Raw genomic sequence first — 21585 nt, forward strand, 5'->3', positions numbered from 1 at the left:
GTGCTACTCAGCTTGCTCCAGTGCTCACCACAATATTCAACCTCTCCTTGGCAAAGTCCGTGGTCCCTGCATGCTTCAAAAGATCCATCATTGTACCGGTGCCAAAGAATGCCTCTCCAGCGTGTTTAAATGACTACCGACCGGTGGCCCTCACCTCGGTTGTCATGAAATGCTTTGAGAGGCTAGTCAAGAAGCACATCTGCGCCCTCCTTCCTCGCAACATGGACCCACTACAGTTCGCATACCGTCCGAACAGGTCCACGGATGATGCGGTCTCCCAGGTTCTACACACCGCTCTCTCTCATCTGGACAGCCAGGGGGGCTATGTGAGGATGCTGTTCATTGACTTTAGTTCAGCATTCAACACAATAGTCCCCAGCAGACTGGTTGAGAAGCTGATGGAACTGGGGCTTAGCACCCCTCTGTGTGCCTGGGTCCTGGACTTTCTCACTGCCAGGCCCCAAGTGGTCAGGATGGGGGAACACACATCTAGCTCCCTCACCCTGAACATAGGATCCCCCCAGGGCTGCATCCTTAGCCCCCTACTGTACTCCCTGTACACACATGACTGTGGGGCCAGGTTCAGCTCAAACTCCATCATCAAGTTTGTTGATGACACTGTGGTGGTGGGCCGGATCTCCAACAACGATGAGAAGGCCTACCGGGAGGAGGTGGCTGATCTGGCACTCTGGTGTCAGGACAATAGCCTCCTCTTGAATGTCACTAAAACAAAGGAGCTGATTGTGGACTTCAGAAGGGCTAAACATCCAGGGACGTACACGCCACTGGAGATGGGTCTACTGTGGATAGGGTGAGCAGTTTTAAATACTTGGGAGTCCGCATCACAGAGGATCTGACGTGGGCAACGCACATTGCCGCACTGGTGGGTAAGGCTAAGCAGCGCCTTTACCACCTTAGACAATTGAGGAAATTCAGAGTGTCTCTGAGGATCCTTCATTGCTTCTACTCTGGGGCTGTAGAGAGCATCCTGTCCGGCAACATTACAGTCTGGTTTGGGAACAGCTCTGCCCAGGACAGGATGGCCCTGCAGAGAGTAGTGCGTTCGGCAGAACGCACCATGGGAACTACACTCGTCCCCCTGCAGGACCTATACATCAGGAGGTGCAGATCCAGAGCAAGCAAGATCATGAGGGACCCCTGCCACCCCAGTAACGGACTGTTCCAGATGCTATGATCAGGCAAACGCCTCCGCTGTCACGCTGCGAAAACGGAGAGGATGAGACGGAGCTTCTTCCCACAGGCCATCAGGACTGTCAACTTTTATAACCCCAGAGACTAAATTTTTGTCGACACTAATAGTAACTTATTAACTTTATTTATATGCTGTAACTGTAATTCTTTTTGTGCACAACCCGCAGGCATTGCCACTTTCATTTCACTGCACATCGTGTATGTGTATGTGACAAATAAATTTGACTTTACTTGACTTGACTTGACTAACTGATACCAGAGGAGGGTCCGTGGTGGCACTGGACACAAGGCACACCATCAGTACTGGTTCTGCCATGATTTGCCCTTTGCTGCTGACTGAAGATTTAATCTTTATCCATCGACCAAACAAGGTCAGGACAAAGGTCACACCCAAAGTTTAGAAGCAACGTGACAACCTGGAAATGGCTGATTCTCATTGGCCGATTAGCTGCTTGGTTCTTCCCCCGTCCCTACACGTGATTGGTTGGCCTCGCCTGTTTCCCAATCTGATTGGATGGAGCGGCGTGACGCTGTGCAGAATTCCCATCGCTGATTGGCTCTCACTGAGAGCGCCCATTGCGATTGACTGTTTCCGAACGCCGTTCCTCCAATTGTCGAGCGGCTTCACATTACGGATTGTGATTGGCTGATAATATCCGTCTGAGCGATTTGATTGGATGAGCGGGCGGCCGTCTCGCTTTGGTGTACGATCGCTCATTGGCTGACAGTCGCCTCCCGGACAGCGGAGTACGGCGGCCGCCGATTGGCTGTCCGTTGCTAAGTGTGTGGTCCAATGGCGGGGCGGCTTGTTGCTGCTGCTGGAAGATGGCGGATCGGCTGACCCAGCTGCAGGATGCGGTCAACTCGGTGAGCGGCTTCTCCCCTTCCCCTTCCCACTAACCAACGGAATGAACATCAAATTCTCCAATTTCAAGTCATATCCCCATTATCCTATCTACTGTTCTTTCTCCCCCGTTCACGGCTCAGTTCTCCCACCGATATGGCAAATCACTTCTTTCACTAACAATGTTAAGCAAAATCTTGTGATGCAACGTGTAGGAAGGAACTGCAGATGCTGATTGAAACCGAACATAGACAAAATGTTGGAGTAACTCAGCGGGACAGGCAGCATCTCTGGAGAAAAAACGATTGGGTGACGTTTAGGGTCTAGACCCCTCAGACTGAAAGTCACGGGGAAGGGAAACGAGTGATATAGACCGTGTAGTAGAAATATAGAACAATTAATGAAAGATATGCTAAAAAGGAAGAATGATAAAGGAAACAGATCATCAAAAGCTCATGTGGGTGGGGGAGGAATGGAGAGAGAGGATTGCAGAGGTTACTTGAAGTGAGATTCATACTATTGGGCTGTAAGCTGATCAAGTGAAATATGAGATGCTGTTTCTTCAATTTGTGTTTAGCCTAACTCTGACAATGGAGGAGACGGAGGACAGAAAGGTCAGTGTGGGAATAGGAAGTGGAATTAAAGTGTTTAGCAACCAGGAGTGATTAGCAAACAGGCGGACTGAATAAACGTGTTCAGCAAAACGATCTCCAAGTCTACATTTGGTCTCGCCAATGTATGAGGCAACATCTTGAACAGCGAATACAGTAGATGAGGATGGAGGAGGTGCAAATTAACCTCTGCCTAACGTGAAAGGACTGTCGGGGTCTCTGGGCAGAGTCGAGGGAGGAGGTAAAGGGACAGATGTTGCATCTCCAACGGTTGGAGGAGAAGGCACCAGGGGAGGGGATAGTTTGGGTGGGACGAGATGAGTTGACCAGGGAGTTGCAGAGGGAACAGTCTCTGCAGAAGGCGGAAAGGGATGGAAATGGGAAGATGTGACTAGTGGAGGTGATGTGACTAGTGGTGAGATCCCGTTGGAGATGATGTGACAAGTGGTTGGATCCCTTTGGAGGTCCTGCATTAGCACACTGTGTTTCTACTGTGGGATTTCTGGTGTTTGGAGGACATACAGCACAGGAACAGGCCCTCTGACCACTGCCACAAAAGCACAAAAACGTGGTTACACCGTTTTCCCTCCGCCCAACTCGTCCATGCTGACCATCTAAGATATCTGGAATTTAGAAGGATGAGAGGGGATCTTATTGAAACATATAAGATTATTAAGGGGTTGGACACGTTAGAGGCAGGAAACATGTTCCCAATGTTGGGGGAGACCAGAACCAGGGGCCACAGTTTAAGAATAAGGGGTAGGCCATTTAGAACGGAGATGAGGAAAAACGTTTTCAGTCAGAGAGTTGTAAATCTGTGGAATTCACTGCCTCAGAAGGCAGTGGAGGCCAATTTTCTGAATGCATTGAAGAGAGAGAGCTAGATAGAGCTCTTAAAGATAGCGGAGTCAGGGGGTATGGGGAGAAGGTAGGAATGGGGTACTGATTGAGAATGATCAGCCATGATCACATTGAATGGCGGTGCTGGCTCGAAGGGCCGAATGGCCTACTCCTGCACCTATTGTCTATAGCCCCATTTGCCCTTGTTTGATCGTGGCTGATCTGTATGGAAGTTGCTTTATTACTGTAACCCATAATACCCCTTGTTTAATGAAGTTTGCAGCAATTTGATTATAAATTCTCTTTCTTTAGCTCGCAGACCAGTTCTGCAATGCCATTGGTGTCTTGCAGCAGTGTGCTCCTCCAGCATCCTTTACAAACATTCAGACCGCCATAAACAAAGACCAGCCGTCTAACCCGACAGAAGGTAAGAGCCTCTGTGAGTAAGGGTGCATGACAATAGCTTTCCTCAAAAACTGCAGATGGAATATACTGTGGGGAAATGTTGATTATTAATTTTGGTTGAAAGCATAGAAAAGCAAAATGTTTTTTTAAGAGTCTGTGTGGATTGGTGTAAGGGATACATCTGACTGTTGTACATAAAACTTGCTTTGCAAATGTAGGATGGGGTTAGGAAGGCAAATAAAATGTTGGGCTTTACTGCAGACCGTAATAGTGCAAACCAAAGTACAATTACAATCTATAAAATGTCCATAATAATTTGTTGCGGAGGTAGGGTTGTGGTTAATGTTCTGCAGCGTGGTTCAAGAGCCTGATGGTTGCTGGGAAGGAGCTGTTCTTGAACCTGGAGGTCACGGTTTTCTGGCTCCTGTACCCTCTTCCTGATGGTAACAGCGAGATGAGAACGTGGGCCTGGGTGGTGTAGGTTTTTGGGTTTGCCTGCTGTCTTGAGGCACCACCTCCTGTAGATCCCTTCGATGGTAAGGTGGTCAGTACCCGTGGACCAGGCAAATCAAGACATATTTGTCAAGACTGAGATAAATCGAGTCGTCTTTCCAAATCTGATGTAAAAGGTAATTGTATTTAAGTTGTCAAAAATACAAAGGGAAATGCAGGCTCTCTCTTTGCGGCAGTGATTTGTAACCTGGAAAGCCATCTTGGAATAGCTGGCCATGGCAGATTCATTTGTAACTTTCACAAGGAAATGTGATAATGCATGAAGAAGATAAATGTCGCGGCTGTGGGGGATGGGCTGGGGTGGGACTAATGAGGAAACAAAGTGCTGCAGTAACTCAGCGGGTCAGGCAGAAGCCCTGGAGAACATGGATAGGTGATGTTTTGGGTTGGGACCCTTCTTCAGACTGGGACTAATGGGACTGTTTACAGCACTGATGTGGACATGTTGAGTCAACAGCCCTGCCATGAAAATCCATGCAAATTTGGGATGACAAAGAGGCCATTTTATAACCACGTCATTTTTATTCACCATTTCATGTCATGGTGAGACTTTAAAGAACATTTTTGTAATTGCCTGATTCTGAACTATCCCCAGAATATGCACAGCTCTTTGCTGCACTGATCGCAAGGACTGCTAAAGACATCGATGTGTTAGTCGACTCGCTACCGAGTGAAGAATCAACGGCGGCTCTGCAGGTAGGAGTGGCTGTCTGAGCGGTTCTGCCAGTGTTGGGGCTGTTGCAGATTTGCTGGTGGTCGGAGTGACTATTTAGATTAACCGATCTAAAGAAAGAAATCAAGCAGGCTAGACAATGCTGGAGTAACAGCGGGTCAGGCAGCATCTCTGAAGAAAAGAAATAGGTAAAGTTTCGGGTCAAGAAGCTCCTTCAGACGCTGATTAAATCAAGTGGGCTTCTTTGCCCAAAATGTGGCAGAATAACTAGTCCACGTGGCAGAATAACGAGCTTCTTGATTCAGGTTGCCTGCTTTCCCCTCTGTCCCCTTCTCTTTTTTTTCTTCTGATCCTTCCAGTCACCCTCTCACACACATCCTCCTTTTAAACCTCATCCCACCATCACCCTGTTTCTTTCCCCTCCTCCACTACCCACTCAATCTGTCCATCACTGCACCCCCCCCTCCCCACAGGGGCCCTTACACCCCACTGTTTCCATCTCTGCCAACCCCACCCCTCCCTTGCGTATTTGGTTCCAAGCTTTGCCATCTGTTCAGTTTAGAGATACCGGGGAAACAGGCCCTACGGCCCACCGAGTCTGCAGCGACCAGCGATCCCCGCACTAACATTATCCTACACACTAGGAACAATTTACACTTGTACCAAGCCAATTAACCTACAAACCTGTACGTCTTTGGAGCGTGGGTGGAAACCGAAGATCTCAGAGAAAACTCACGTAGGTCACGTGGAGAATGTACAAATTCTGTACGGACAGTGCCCGTAGTCGGGATCGAATCCAGGTCTCTGGTGCTGCAAGCGCTGTAAGGCAACAACCCTACTGCTGTGCTGCCCAGATTCCAGAATCTGCAGCCTTTTGCTGCCTCCACCTCCAGCAGATTTTGTTGCCCAAGATACCAGCATCTGCAGCCTCTTGTGTCTTTAACATTTAAGCCACTCAAAACTGCTGTTTTATGGCAGGTGCAAATACAATGGCTACAAGACCAAGTCAGAGAATGGGTAAAAGGACACAAATGCTGGAGTAACTCAGTGGGTCAGGCAGCATCTCTGGAGAATATGGATAGGTGACATTTCAGGTTGGATCTCTTCTTCAGACTGAGCTGAAGAGAATGGGTAGCTTGTGACAAATTTCTTGCCACCTTGCACATTAAAATCCTTTTTAATGTTCATGTGGGTTAGGTTGGGTGTGTGTTGGAGAACTATCCGTTGTCTAGATAAGGTTTAATTCTAAGAACTCTCATGAAGCTCAATACCAGGATAAAATAACCTGCTTGTTTTGTATGTCACTACATGCATTCTTACCTTCCTTGCAGAAGTGGCTGCAGTGTGCCTTCTTCAATATGCACTAAAGTTACTTGCCCAAACTAGTTCAACAACACATTCCAAACCCACAACCTCTAGCACCAAGAATGAGTGTTCAGGACATGGGAGCATCACCGGCATGTCCCCTTCTTTTGGTGACAACACCTCATTCTGACTGGGAACCAACTTCATTGTCTCCAGGTGTAAATCTGCCCTCCCAAAAGTGTAAAGGGAATGCCTTCACCAAAGGAACGGCAGCAGTTCATGTCCTTGAGGGCTGTTAGGGATGGGTAATGTGATAACAAGCTGCATGTTCAACGATTGAGAAAGCATGAAGAATAAAACCACTTGGCAAACTTTCTTGTGATGTGCTGTCAAACTTCATCCGGTTTCATAACAATTTAACGTTGCAGTTAAAATGATGTAAAACGGAATTTTCACTTTCAAAGTGAAATATGTTTTTCCTGCAGAGGAAACTTAACAAAGGTCTGTTTCATTTCAGTATAGATGTGGTTGGTGAAGACAATTAATTGCATTTGGCTCTGACAGCAGTGGCTTGGCATTCTGAGTCTTGTGTCCATACCATCATGTTTGATATAGTCATTCTGCGGAAGCATGCATGTTTCCACCCTAGTGTGCCATGGATTCCCAAAATTCTCATGCCCTGTGTTATGTTAGGCTTCAACGTGGAGGCTGAGCAGTGACAAGCTAAGTCAAAGTAAGGTCTTTAAATTTAGTAGTAACTTGAGGGGTAGAAATTGCAGTGAACAGAGTAGGATGCCCATCCTGTGAAATGTGGGCGATCAGGGAGACGTTGAGTCTCCCTGACGACTATATTTGCAGGAAACCCTGTTGCAGCTCCCCTCAGACTACATGGATCAGTTGGACTCGCTAAGGAGTATTTGGGAGCAGAGAATAATGTAGATGTGATCCTTGGGGAGTGGTCACACCAAAGTTCAGCCAGGTAATATGTGGGTGAGTATCAGGAAGGGCAGCAAATCTCCTGCGCCTATTCCTTTCTCTGCCACCTACAAAGGTTGACTGTGCAATTGTGGGCTGCATCAGTGAGGGGAGGGAAGCTGAATACAGAGGTATAGTCAACGACTTTGAGTTGTGTGGGCTGAATCACCAGCAGCTCAATACTGACAAGACTAAGGAGACTTTTGGAGTCAAGTCAAGTCAAGTCAATTTTATTTGTATAGCACATTTAAAAACAACCCACGTTGACCAAAGTGCTGTACATCTGATTAGGTACTAAGGAAAAGAAGAAAAAAAAGAAACCTACAGTAGCACGCAAACAGTTCACAGCGCCTCCTCAATGAGCCTCAAACGCTAGGGAGTAGAAATAGGTTTTGAGCCTGGACTTAAAGGAGTCGATGGAGGGGGCAGTTCTGATGGGGAGAGGGATGCTGTTCCACAGTCTAGGAGCTGCAACCGCAAAAGTGCGGACACCCCTGAGCTTAAGCCTAGACCGCGGGATAGTGAGTAGCCCCAAGTCGGCCGACCTGAGGGACCTGGAGTTAGAGAGGGGGGTTAGAAGATTTTTGATGTAGGGGGGGGGAATGTCCATTTAGGGCTTTATACGTGAATAGGAGGAGCTTGAAGTTGATTCTGTACCGTACAGGGAGCCAGTGGAGAGAGGCCAGAATCGGGGTGATGTGGTCCCTTTTACGGGTACCCGTCAGGAGTCTCGCTGCGGCGTTTTGGACCAGTTGCAGGCGGGACACGGAAGATTGGCTGATCCCAGTGTATAGGGAGTTGCAGTAGTCTAGGCGGGAGGAAATGAAAGCGTGAATGATTTTTTCTGTGTCGTCGAATTGGAGGAAAGGTTTGATTTTAGCTATGGTTCGAAGTTGGAAGAAGCTGGCTTTTACCACAGCGTTGACTTGCTTATCAAATTTTAATGCAGAGTCAAATATCATGCCGAGGTTTTTGACATGCGGTTTGACTAGGCAGGATAGACTTCCAAGACTGCCTGTTATCGATTTGATGGAGTCGGGGGGGCCGAATAGGATGACCTCAGACTTGCTCTCATTTAATTGGAGGAAGTTCTGTGCCATCCAACATTTTATGTCCTCAAGGCAGTGTAAGAGGCTGTTTAAATTTGACTGGTTGTTGGGTTTCAGGGGGAGGTAAAGCTGAGTGTCATCGGCATAGCAGTGGAAAGAAATGCCGTGCCTTTGAATGATTTGGCCAAGGGGGAGCATGCATAGAGAGAAGAGAATGGGGCCTAGGATGGAGCCTTGTGGAACTCCGCAGGAGAGGCTAGCTGGAGCAGAGGAATAACTGCCTATGTTGATGGCGAAACTCCTATCTTTGAGGTACGAAGCGAACCAGCTTAGGGCAGTGCCATCAATACCAACCGCGTACCGGAGACGGTCAATAAGGATGGTGTGGTCCACTGTATCGAATGCTGCGCTGAGGTCGAGAAGGAGCAGGATTGCACAGTCGCCGGTGTCGATGGCGAGAAGCAGGTCGTTGTGTACCTTCAACAAGGCAGACTCTGTGCTGTGGTGGGCTCTGAAACCTGACTGGAAACTTTCCAGGATGGTGTATTGGTGCAGGTAGGGCACTAATTGGTTTAGAATTGCCTTTTCAAGGACTTTTGACAGGAATGGCAGTTTGGAAATGGGTCTGTAGTTGCTAGGCAAGGTGGGGTCTAGGTTAAGTTTTTTCAGTAGGGGCTGGACCACCGCGTGCTTGAAACTGGTTGGAACAGTGCCAGTGGCCAGAGAACTGTTGATAATAGAGAGGATGCTGGGACCGGCTATTGCAATGACATCCTTCAGAAGGGCAGTGGGGGCAGGATCAAGGGGGCAGGTTGCAGGTTTCATAGCGGAGTCAAGCTTTGCAAGGGAGGATAGAGTGACGGGTTGGAAGCAGTCCAATTTAGATGAACAGACTAGTGAGACAGCTAGGTCACGGGTGGGAGGGGAAATGTTCATTCTAATGTTCTCAACTTTGTTGGTGAAAAATTTAGCGAATTCTTCGCACTTAGCAGGGGACCCAACTAAGCTGGTACTGGGGGCGGGACATATGACAGAGGTAATTGTTCTAAATAGGACCTTGGAGTTATGAGAGTTTTTGGAAATAATGTCGGAGAAGTATTGTGCTCTAGCAGACTTTACTGCTTCCTGGTATTTGAGAAGATTGTTTCTCAGAATTTCGAAGGAAATTTGAAGCTTGTCACATTTCCACCTCCTTCTGATTTTCTGCACTCCCTTCTTAGGGCTTTGGTGGTGTCATTGAGCCACGGCCGACCTTTGGGCTTAGGCTTTTTCATTTTAAGGGGAGCGATAGAATCCAGGATGGAAGAGCAAGTGATATTAAATAAAGAGGCGAGATCTTCAGTGCTGAGATGGGGGGGAGAGGCCTCAATAGTGCAGATGTTGGGGGCAGCTGTGAGAGCCTCGGAGAATTTACTGGCAGTCAATGAATTTATGTCGCGGGAGTAGCGAACAGGGAGATGAGATTTTGCGGGAGATAAAGGCAGAGATGCGTCAAAAATGATAGCGCTGTGGTCCGATAGACAGGCTTCAGTAGTTTCAATGTTGTTGATTGGGAATCCGGACGATAACACTAGGTCGAGAGTATGGCCTAACTTGTGAGTGGGTCCCGTGGTGTGAAGAGTCAGATTGAAGGACTCAACCAGGTGCATAAATTCACTCACAAGAGGCTTAGTGGGACAGCAAACATGAATATTAAAGTCACCAAGAATCATGATCCGGTCAAATTTGGGCAAAATGCTAGAAATCAGATCAGCAAATTGGGTGATGAAGTCCTAATGCATTTTTGGTGGGCGATACACAAGAACAATTAAGAGGGGATAGGCTAGGCCTACTTTAATTAGTTGCACCTCGAAACTGGAGAAATGATCAGCGTTCAGGAGGCGGCAGTTGAAATGTTTCTTAAACACAGTGGCTAAGCCCCCACCGCGTCCAGAGAGCCTAGGCGAGGTGAAGAAGTTACAGTTATCAGGACAGAGTTCCACGAGTGGAGCAAGCTCACCAGGGTTAAGCCAGGATTCTGTGAGCAGTAAGAAGTCCAATCCACGGGTGATGAAGAAGTCGTTGAGGATGAAGGTCTTGTTCTGTATGGATCTTGCGTTGATCAGGGCCACTTTAGCAGGGACAGCAGGGACAACAGGTGAGCTTCGGTCTGGTAGCGGCTCCCACGCCAGCGGGCGGAGGTTCAGGGAGACCACGCCGCTGCGCTTCACAGATAGCCTTGCTGGGAGCCCACGGGCCGGCAGTCCAGGGACCGGGATGATCGGTCGAAGAGCGGCATACCTGAGCTCGAGGGAGCGCCGGTGGATGGAGCTGTAAGGTCGACCAGGTCCGACTTCGCAGCGCTGGGCGAGGTAGGCCGCTGTTGGATGAGCGCGGGCGAGGTTTTAAAATTTTTCGAATGTTCCCACGCGTTTACCCCGCCTCCTAGCGCGGTGCGTGCAGCGGTGGATGTAAGGCTGGGCCCGCACATCTACCGGGAGTTGATCGAGGAGCGATTGCTGGAAGAAACTTTGTCCGTTTCCTGGACTGAAGAAGTCGACGACGGAGGGTCGGATCAACAGGAGGGTTCGGCGGTCGTAAACCAAAGTGGCTCGAAGAACACTACGATCTCCAGGTGAGCGACGACAGGCAGCCAAACACAACGGCGCGGCCATCTTGAGAGAATGGAGAGGAACACCCCTGTCTCCTTCAATGGTGTGGATTTGCAGTTTACCAGGGATTACAAATGCCATGGAGTGTAACAGAGGCGGCATAGTGGCGTAGCAGTAGAGTTGTTGCCTTGCAGTGCCAGAGGCCAGGGTTTCATCCTGACTATGGTTGCTGTCTGCATAGAGTTTGTAAGGATTAGAAGAAACATAAAATTCTCAGCTTGGCAGGTTGGTTTAATGTAGAAGCCATAAAAATGTTTAAATAATGCTTGATGTGCAAGTGAAGAACTGACCTATTGGGCCATGTACTGGAAGGTGGTACGACATTGGTGAGCCCTTTTTCATCCAGCACCAACATGATGGACAGAATGGCCTCCCGCACCATACTTTGTCCATTCTGTTAGCTTGTCATCCAAGATGAGCCAACGTGATGAGATTGCCCTCGCCCTTTTCAGTGCTGGGGCCTGTGGGTTTGGCAGGTACTGCAGATCACAAGTTAATCTATTCAGTACAAAGCCACATCCTACTTTATAACTAGATTAAAATGCTAAATGTCACTTGCACAGTTTTGTTTTCCGTAGGCATCAGTCCACATCCTGTTGTGCTCACAGACCCTCCCCCCTCACCCAAAACATGTTTGTGAAAACACCTCTGCTCTCTGAATTCAAAATCTCTATGTGGCAATCTCTGTGGTTTCTCAACCTTTAAGATAAATTCACCATTCTTTCTTCCTGCCTCAACAACTTTACTTTACTTCCAAAACATAAAATGTTCGGCATGTACGAGGGCGTGACTGCACTCTGCAACTGCGGCTCACCGGCAGTCTCTCTGTCTTTTTTGTTTTTGTCTATTGTTATCGTTTAAATGTATGTTTTGATTTATTTTTAGCTCTGTATATGTGGGGGGTGGGGGAAACCTTTTTTCTAATCTCCTCCTTAACGGAGATGCGACCTTTATCGTGTCGTATCTCCGTTCGCGCTACGGCCTAACACTGTGGAGTCGGCGGCCTCCAGCTGGGATCGACCTTGAAGACTCCGGTCGCAGGGCCTGGACTTACCATCTCGGAGGCTTCGGCCGTGGGCCCTGCAGACCGCAACATCGGGAGTTCGCAGGTCCCTGGCTGGCGACCGGCTTTCGGGAGCTCCAGCCGTTGCAACTTCGACCGCCCCGAAGTGCAAGGTTCGATCGACCCGCTCGCAGGACCTCCATCGCCCTGCGTGGCTCGGCCGCGGCACTTTCCATCGCCCGGTGGGGGCTCAGGACCTTCATCGGCTCGGCTCGGCCTGGGACTTTCCATCCCCCGGCGGGGGCTTCAAAAGTCGGGAGCCTCGATCGCCTCGAGGCAGCAGTTTGACTGCCTGACCATGGGAGAAGATTGAGGAGGAGATAAGACTTTTCTTTGCCTTCCATCACAGTGAGGGTGTGCCTGGAGCAATCACTGTGATGGCTGTTTGTGTTTAAATTGTTATTCTGTGTCTTGTGTTCTTTATTGTTTACTGCCGGACCCTGACGTGAGAGGACGCTGGCGCTGTTTGTTCGCTGCTTCTCCGTCAGGACAAATCTTTTGTTTGTTTTTATGTCTTGTTCGCTTTGTAAAGCGTCTTTGAGTATCTTGAAAAGCGCTATATAAAATAAATGTATTATTATTATTATGTGTATGTGAAAGTTAATGTTTCAATTCATAATCATACAGCATGGAAACAAGTCCTTTGGCCCAACCTGCCCATGCCGACCAAAATATCCTATTAAGCTAGTCCCATTTGCCCGTGTTTGGCACAAAACCATCTAAACCTTTCTTATCCATATACATGCATGAATGCCTTTTACATGTTGTGTTGTACCTGCCTGAACTACTCCCTCTGGCAGTTTGTTCCATATATCCACTATTGTATGAAAATGTTGCCCCAGGGGTTCCTATTTTATCTTTCCCCTTTCACCCTGAACCTATGTTCCTCCCAGGTTCTTGATTTTCCTACCTTGTGAGAAAGACTGTGCATTCGTCCTATCTAAGTGGCCCCATGATTTAATGCACCCAAATAAGATCACTCCTCGTCCTCCTGCGCTGTAAGGAATAAAGTCCTAGCCTGCCCATCCTCTCCCTATAGCTCGGGCCCTCGAACACTGGCAATATCCTTGTAAATCTTCTCTGTACTGCCCAGCTTAATGGCATCTTTCCAACAGCAGGGTGACCCAAACTGAATGTAATATCCAAGTGCGGCCTCGGCAAGATCTTGTACAATTGTAACATAACGTGTCTTGACCCGAAACATTCTCTTCAGAGATGCTGCCTGTCCCTATGAGGTAAGGGCCTGTCCCACTTAGGCGATTTTAAGGCGACTGCCGGCGACTAGGCTGTCATCGACAGTTCGCCGGGGTGTCGCAGGCATGATCCTGAGGAGTCTTCCAAAAATCGTAGTGGATGTCAGCACATCGCAGAGAAATCATCCGGAGTGAAATTTCTCGGCGACAGCTGGCTTGTCGCCAGGTATCGTTGCTTATTGCGGTCGCTGTCGCATGCTGTCCCCAGGTTTGATAGGTTCTCTTAGATGCATTTAGAAGCACATAATATTAAAATAAGTAAAGTCATTTCAAAGTACCATAAAATGCTTGTGTTTAACCAATTTATTTACCGTCAGGACATTTGACAGGTAGATTGGAGTTGACAGTTTGACGGTCAGGTAAGCGTGGGAATTTTCGCGATGTTTATGGCCATCAGCCATTACATTTAAAGTAGGCTCCCAACCCAGATATGCAACCCAGAAACCAGATATGCATCTCCCGTACCTTTCACAAAAATCCACTTAACCACTTTTTAAATTATTTTTTTAAATACAGCTATTAGTAAACTGGAAGTAAATCCAGTTTATGCCTTGTTACAGTGAAGCTTGGTTTTTAAGTAACCCATACAAGATGCGAAAATTAGGACGCCGGAGAAACATTGACAGCGTGGGAATTTCGCGATGTTTCCGAACATCGGTGTAATCTGGACCTGACTCGGCATTGTCGTTTGGGTAAAAGAAAATTTTGGCGATCTGCTATGACTTTGGCAGTCGCCAAAAAAATCGCCTAAGTGGGACAGGCCCTTTAATCCAGCATTTTGTGTCTATCCCAAATTCTATAGTCAATTCCCTGCCTGATTAAGGCCAGCATGCCAAAATTTGCCCTTGTCAGCTTCGTCAGTGGTGCCACAGGAGGCTGAAGACTCTTCTGATTGGTGTAATATTCATTCATCACATTTGTGGGGCTTGCTGAATGCTGCCACAGTCTCGTTAAACAGTGCCCACACTTTCAAAGTTGACCACTCGGAAGCACTTTGACTGTCTGAAGTCATGCAAGGTGCTAAAGGATTGCTCTCTGTGACTAACATGCAATACCGTTGCTATTGATTGTAAATGAAGCTGGAATGATGCAGTTTTTAAGAGGATGAAGAAATAATTCTGTCTACATCGGTTTGTCAATTTGGTGAGCAGAGAAAAACGTGTCGTCTTTTCAAGATGCTTATAGGTTTCTGGATTTTTTTTCTCTCTACTATCCCTTTGTAAACAAAGCTAATGGCTGTTTTTTATTTAAAACCAAAATCCACGACAGAGCAGGACATGCATGTAACTTGATGTCAGGGGATGGAAATGGGTTGTGTTAATGGGAAACTGGGGTATATCTCACCAACGTTCCACATCTACTGTGCTGATCCCACATGTGCCTCCTCTCATTCTAACCTCGAGTGAAGGCAGACCAGATTATCCAGATCTCATCACAGTCTTTAATTGTCATTTGTACCAAAACAGAATAATGCAATTCTTAATGTAGTAAAACAGAACTGCAGGTGTTTATATCTTTATATCAAAGATAGACACAGTGCTGGAGTAACTCAATGGGTCAGGCAGCATCACTGGAGGAAATCCTTACATGAAGCAGCAATTCGGGTTTGTAAGCGCTGTTATCAATAGGTAACATATATATTTTTTAAGTTCAATTAATAAAAAACCCAATATGGTGATAAATAAATCCTGAAGTTTCTAGTGCAACTAAGACAATTCCATAGTCAGATGGTTGTTGGGAAGAAGCTGTCAAACGTCAGTGCTGGCAGTTGTACCATTTCTCATCATAACTGCACCTGCAAGCTTTTTTCCATTGAGGCCATTCTTGCTGCACCTCCTGCTTTCCTAATCCCTTGCCATTTAGATTGAGAGCTTTTTCATCAGGTCTGGGCATCTCCAGCACTTTGTTTTCAAGTTCTTTGTGTCCTACCAGTTCCCGATGAAACCATAAAATGGGAGTGCCTCCCTGTGAATGCTTAATGTTTGCATCTGAATGATCTCTGAAACAGCAGATGTCAGGGTGCGAGCCTTTCGCAACGGGACAATGGAGGCTGAAGACAGCCTAGCGTGGGGTGATGGGTCTCTGCCATCTTGTGGAAGCGGTGATAAATGGAGGCTGTGTATGCACTTCCACCTGCTGGTGGATGTTGAATATGCAATGAAGTTGTTTGAAATAACATGGGGAGGGCTTGCAAGCCTAATCCCACATTCTTCCTCCACTGACAGAATAATTAACAGTTCAAAGCATTGCTGTTCATGGAAATATCTCTGCAAACTCTGGCTGGCTGCCTAATATTGCTGCACTAAAGTGTCAGGTTAACATTTACACACGCACAGTCAGTTATTCGACAGTTTGCAAGTATTTGCTTTGGATTTTCAAGGAAACAAAAATTATTTGTCATTAAAGTATACAGCACAGAAGCAGGCCCTTTGGCCCATCTTGTCAGTTTCCTAACAAAGCTAGTCTCACTAACCTGCATTTGGTCCATATCCCTGTGAAATTTTTCTATCCATGTACTCCTCCAAATGTCGTAATTATACCCACCTCTACCCCTCCTCTGGTAGCTCATTCCATATATCCTTCACCCTGTGTGGAAGAGAAATCCTCCCCCCCCAATTATTTTTAAATCTCCTCCCCCGCAGGAAAAAGTAGCTATTCACCTCATCAAAGACCTTCATGATGATATAAATTCTCCCCTCATATGCTCCAGGAGTAAAAAGGACTGTCTATCCCACCTCTCCTATAACTCAAACCTACCAGACACGGAAATATTGTTGTAAATCTTTACTGCGCCCATTTCAGTGTAATTGAAAGGGTGGGGTTGAGGAGAGGATGTTGGTACAGTTGCCTTGTGCTAAAGGCTTCCGGTGTAAGATTTTGACACTAGTTAGCTTTTAAAAATATTTGTGTAGGAACATCAGGGCAAATTTACAGTAGGAAGGTGCTTGGGATTGTGTCAGCAGTGTGCAAGGTGCAGGGGGGCAGTTTGTGAATTGTGTTTATCACCACGTCTGGCCACAGTGAGCTGATTAGAGTTAATTGATTGCGTTTGGGAAGTGAGTGCCACTAGTAACCTAAAGATTACACTTTGATCTGAGACTATTAACCAATGCAGTTTTGTTGCCTTAGAGGGTGTTTTCAACAGAGCGGCACATTGCAAGGTGAAGAAGCAAGGTACTGCGGATGCTGGAATCATGAGCAAAGCACAAAACTGCCAGAGGAACTCTGGGTCAGGCAGCATCTGGGGAGGGAACGTACAGACAATGTTTCAAGTTGCAGCCTTCTCTGTTCCCTCCATAGATGCACCCTGATCTTCAGAGTTCTTCCAGAACTGTGTGTGCTGCAAGGTGTTTGTCCTTGTGGATTTTTCATTGGCATCGTGAAGAGGCATTGAGATAGACGACTCACGCTTAGAGAGGTGTACAACTGTTCAGGGAGGAAGTTCCAGAGTGGCTCGCTACGGATTGCTGCCGTTTGCACCATCGCAAAATCAAAATATCGCAAGTCGAGGCATCTTAAGTCGGGGAGCATCTGTACGTAGTTACAGTGAAATTCTTCGTTTTTGCATAGAACACACAAAGTACAGAGTCGCCACGTTTCTGACGCCGACAAAGTCACAAAAATACTCATTAGAGTCGTTGTTCCCGGCGACTCCCCCTCCACCCCCCCCCCTTGCTGGGGCCTCTGTTCTTGGCATCCCACCCCCCCCTCCCCTGCCAAATCCCTCTTTGTTCCCCACGGTGCAGCCCGTCCTCCTCGGCACGACTGCCTCTCCGTTGCCTGTTTGAAAGCATTTTGAAGGAGCAATGGGGCAAAGAGCTTGGAATTTGAAAATCGGAATGATGATGTTTAATGGAAGTCCCCAGCCCATAAGCTGTTCTAGGTCAGTAAAGACAAGGGAATGGGAAGTAGAGACTGGATGAATAATATATTGGGTCCAAGTTAAGAGCAGGAGAACAGGCAGGCTGTTAGCAGTATGGTGAAGCTCTAGTTAAATGACTAGCAGAATAGTTACTGGGAATTGTAAGTCCACACTATTCAAGTGTATAAACCATCCTCCCAAATAAAGTCATGCAAGGGTTTGTTGCAGAAGTAGAAATTACGGCACCCAGTGGTTTTAATATATTGGCTAATCTCAAGCAATGTGCTTCCGGGCAATACAGTTCCTTTCTTGGTTAGATCAAAAACTTGTTTTATGTACTACTATTGCAGTCTTGGGCTATGCTTGTGAAGTATTTTATGAAGAGTAATCTCTGCAAGAAAAATGGTGACTGATTTGTGCACAGTAAGCCCCTACACAGTTTGAGACCATTGCAAACAGATGAATTTTCGGTCGTGTATTCTAATTTGATACAACCCAATAGTATGGACATTGAATACCAATATCAGCTCTCCTTTCCACTCCTTGTGTTTATCTCCCATCCCCGAGTCCGCCATTTCTTTTTATCCCTCCTCTTTCTCATTCCCTGTCTCCTCCTACCCATATCTCTCCCTCCAGCGTTACATTTTTGAGTTTGAGTTTAGTTTATTCTCACGTGTACTGAGGTACAGTGAAAAGCTTTTGTTGCATGCTAACCAGTCAGTGGAGAGGGTAACCAAGAGTTACTTGAAGTTAGAGAACTCTATATTCATACCGCTGGGTTGTATGCTGCCCAAGCCAAATATGTTAATTTCTCTTGTTCATTTGTTAGTGTTCTTCCAGTGTTTATACTGAGCGCCCATTCTCTGCACCCTGGCCTCATCCTGTTGTGTCTTCCAATGTCTAGGCTGCAAGCCTGCGTCAGCTGGAGGAGGAGAACCACGAGGCAGCAGCCCGCCTGGAGGAAGTCGTGTACCGGGGAGATGTGCTCCTGGAGAAGATTCAGTGCGCGTTAGCAGACATTGCCCAGTCACAGCTCGGCACAAGAAGCTGTGATTACAGCCACCGTGCCTCTGAATCTTAGCACTGGCAACTGTTTCTGCTGCTCAGACCAGCATGCCAAGAAACCGCAGACTTTTGTTTCATTGCAGATGGACGACGGAAAAGATTTTGGTAAAATATTTAACTATCAATATTAAGACTAAAATAGTTCCATTTTTTTCCTGTGGAGCTAAATGCATACCATTATGATTGTGGCTGAGCCAGAAATAAAATTTCCTGTCTATGGCAGCAGCTAATAGAGCTGCTGTCTCACTGAGCCAGAGACCAGAGTTTTATCCTGACCTTGGAGTTTGTGTGGAGTTTGCTTATTCTCTCTGGATTTCTTCTGGGCACTCTGGTTTCCTCCCACATCCCATAGAGTGCAGGTTTGTAGATTGCCCCTAGTGTGCAGGGAGTGAATGCAAAAGTGGGATACCATAGAACTAGTATGAACGGGTGATTGATGGTTGGCATGGATTTGGTGGACCTGTTTCCATGCTGTATTTTTCAATAAAAGTGAATATGGGATTTCTTCCCTCTCCCCTTCACACACCGTACAATATCACCACTTCCACTGTTCAACTGGTGTTCTCTGTGAGGTGTTGACCAATTTCATTCAAAAACCTGTCCTGCCAGATGTTGCATCCATTTCAACATCAGGAATGCTGTCTGGTGAGAAATGTTTTATCACTGGGTTCTGAAAGCACGACCAGTAAGTAAGTGCAGAGGTAAAACCACAATTATTGCTGCTCTTGGATTGGAGCATAGTCAAGGGAGGGGAAAGTGACCCAGTCACTGTTTATCACCCTCCTGCACTCCACCTGCACGTTTGAGGCAGAGAGCCTTGTCCCGTGGCAAAGGTGAGTGTGAGAATCACGCACACTACAATACGGTGAACTTGGTCTATTGGGCAATGCAACAACCGCAATGCGCGGCTGAGGCAGTAACCATGGGTGCTACTACTTTGGCAGTGGTGCCTGCTGCCAATGAAAATGTATCTGTAAAGGACTTGGTGACCGACTCTTGTACAAAGCCTCATAACCACCTATTCTCTACCCCTCTCCCTCCCTCCCCTCTGCCCCCAACCAGCAGAAGGCAGATTGTACTCTTATCTCTTCCCTATGTATTTTATTTAAAATTGTGACTGAACTTTGAGGGACTTGCTGGGGCTGCAGTGAGTCATAGGGATGTCTGCTGTCAGGAAGCAGACATCTGCCCTTGAATCCTGCTCCCTCTGCATTATCACGCTGCTAACATGTGAATAGTTCCTGTTGGGCTATAGTGCACAGTTGAAGTGTATTCTGCATTCCATGATTGGTGTCCAATTACCTGTGTCATTGACGATTGCTCAAGGGAAAATAAAATCGCAAAACTTGAAAGAAATTGCACTCAATCTCATTACCTATTTGTTGTTTTGTGACGGTCTGTGCCAGTACGGTGTATCAGCACCTCTGACGTAACATGTTTATTAGTCGTACTTGACTAATATACAACAGATGAATGAATTCGATTTATTTGTTCAGAATTATTATATTACAAGTTGATGGCCCCAATGTTGGGTATGTTAATGGAAAAAATTAGATAGATGTAGATTAATTTTTAATTTATTTGTATTCCTGCATCCTTTTTTGTCTGCAAAAAGCAGCAGTTTTTAGTGTTTCCACGGATACAAACTTGTTCACCTTGTAGGCTCGGTTCATCTCACTCAATGATTGAAGTAGATTGTGTGAGATGAACAATATTGTTGTCATTTATTTGTGGAAATTGAAAAAAGTGAGTATGAACACGCTAAACTCATGGCAATCCTGTCTGCTCTGTGCATGTTACTGTCTGCTGGAAGATGCCTAGATTTGAATATAATTTGCATCAAGGTGAGTTCATCGAGCACATTTTAGGATAAAATAATGAAATTATTGTGATTGTCTAACCTATGTGGAACTTTACTAACTCCATTGGCTTATCCCCTAACTTAGAAGAAGACTGTTCAATCCTCTGATCACAGTGGGGACCAAGCTGTTCCTGACTCTGGCTAATCTCGATTGAGTGCATATCTCAGAAATAAGCCATTTGGCCCATGCTGCCCATCAGATATCCATCTACATTAAACCCATTTTACAGTACTCAGTCTGTGGTCTTCTGTGCCATGAACTGCAGATGCTCATTGAAGTACCTAAATATTGTGAGAATCTCTACCCCTCTCACCCCTGAGGCAGTGCATTGCAGATTTCAACCTATGTGAGAAAACACTTCAAATGCCCACTAATTACCAAGCTCCCCTTAAACTTATTCATGGATATCTCTGCTAAGGGGAAAGGTTTCTCACAATCTACCCTATTTATGCTCATAATTTTGTGTACCTCAGTCAGGTCTCGCCTGAGTCTGTTCCAAAGAAAACAAACCCAGTTTATCCAACCTCTCCTGAAGCACTTCACCCCAGTCAATACCTTCGTGAAAACACAAGAAAATGAAGTTGCTGGAATCTTGAGCAAAACACAAAGTGCTGGAGGAACTTGGTAGGTCGAGCAGCATCTGTGGAGGGAAGGGACAGATGACATTTTGGGTCGAGACTCTTCTTTGGATTCGGACTTTCTAATACCCTGGTAAATCTCCTGTGCCCCCTGTAGAGCAATGACATCCTCCTTGTAATGTGGTGACTAGAACTCATACAGTGCCCCAGATCTGCCCTAACAATCTATGTAGCTGGACCACAATCGCCCATCCTTGTATTCTGTGATAACCATATAGACGGATATGGATCATGTGCAGACAGACGGGATTAATTTAACGTAGCATGTTTGGCAAAGACATTGTGGTCAGAAGGGCCTGTCCCAGTGTTGCACTATTCTATGTTTTATTCCCGGCCTAATAACATAACATAACATAACATAACAACACTTTATTGTCACTCGGCTTTTTACACCGAACGAAATTTCAGCAGTCACACAAAACACAGCAAAAAAGAAAAGAACACAGGACACCCGACCCCAACACAAACATCCATCACAGTGACTCCAAACACCCCCTCACTGTGATGGGGGCAACAAAACTTCCCCTCTCTTCCCCCCGCACCCACGGACAGGCAGCTCGACCCCTACCAAGGCAAACGACACGCACAGCCCCCACAAGGGGATGGAAGGCCCCGCGGCCGAGCCGCCCTGGGCACCGAAACGTCTCGCGGCCGAGCCGCACCGGGCACCGAAACGTCCCGCGGCCGAGCTGCACCGGGCACTGAAACGTCCCTCAGCCGAGCCGCACCGGGCGATGTTAAGTCCAGCGGCCAAGCCGCGCCGG

The 21585-nt window shown here is 46.8% G+C and overlaps 2 protein-coding genes across 2 annotated transcripts in view; both read left to right on the forward strand.

The window, feature by feature from the left end:
• Nucleotides 1-2016: 2016 nt before the first annotated feature.
• med21 (mediator complex subunit 21) lies at nt 2017-19655 on the forward strand. The gene is made up of 4 exons (XM_078417115.1): nt 2017-2079; nt 3820-3934; nt 5021-5121; nt 18161-19655. The coding sequence occupies exons 1-4, from the start codon at nt 2038-2040 to the stop codon at nt 18335-18337; spliced, it is 435 nt and encodes a 144-aa protein (XP_078273241.1). The 5' UTR covers nt 2017-2037; the 3' UTR covers nt 18338-19655.
• Nucleotides 18340-21585, forward strand: part of LOC144603621 (serine/threonine-protein kinase 38-like) — a 38755-nt gene continuing 35509 nt past the window's right edge. The window contains exon 1 of the mRNA XM_078417113.1: nt 18340-18426. Coding sequence (XP_078273239.1) covers nt 18370-18426 — 57 coding nt within the window. The 5' untranslated portion in view covers nt 18340-18369. The remainder of the gene's footprint in view (nt 18427-21585) is intronic.

Source organism: Rhinoraja longicauda, chromosome 20, assembly GCF_053455715.1.
Source record: "Rhinoraja longicauda isolate Sanriku21f chromosome 20, sRhiLon1.1, whole genome shotgun sequence".
NCBI classification, from domain to species: domain Eukaryota; kingdom Metazoa; phylum Chordata; class Chondrichthyes; order Rajiformes; family Arhynchobatidae; genus Rhinoraja; species Rhinoraja longicauda.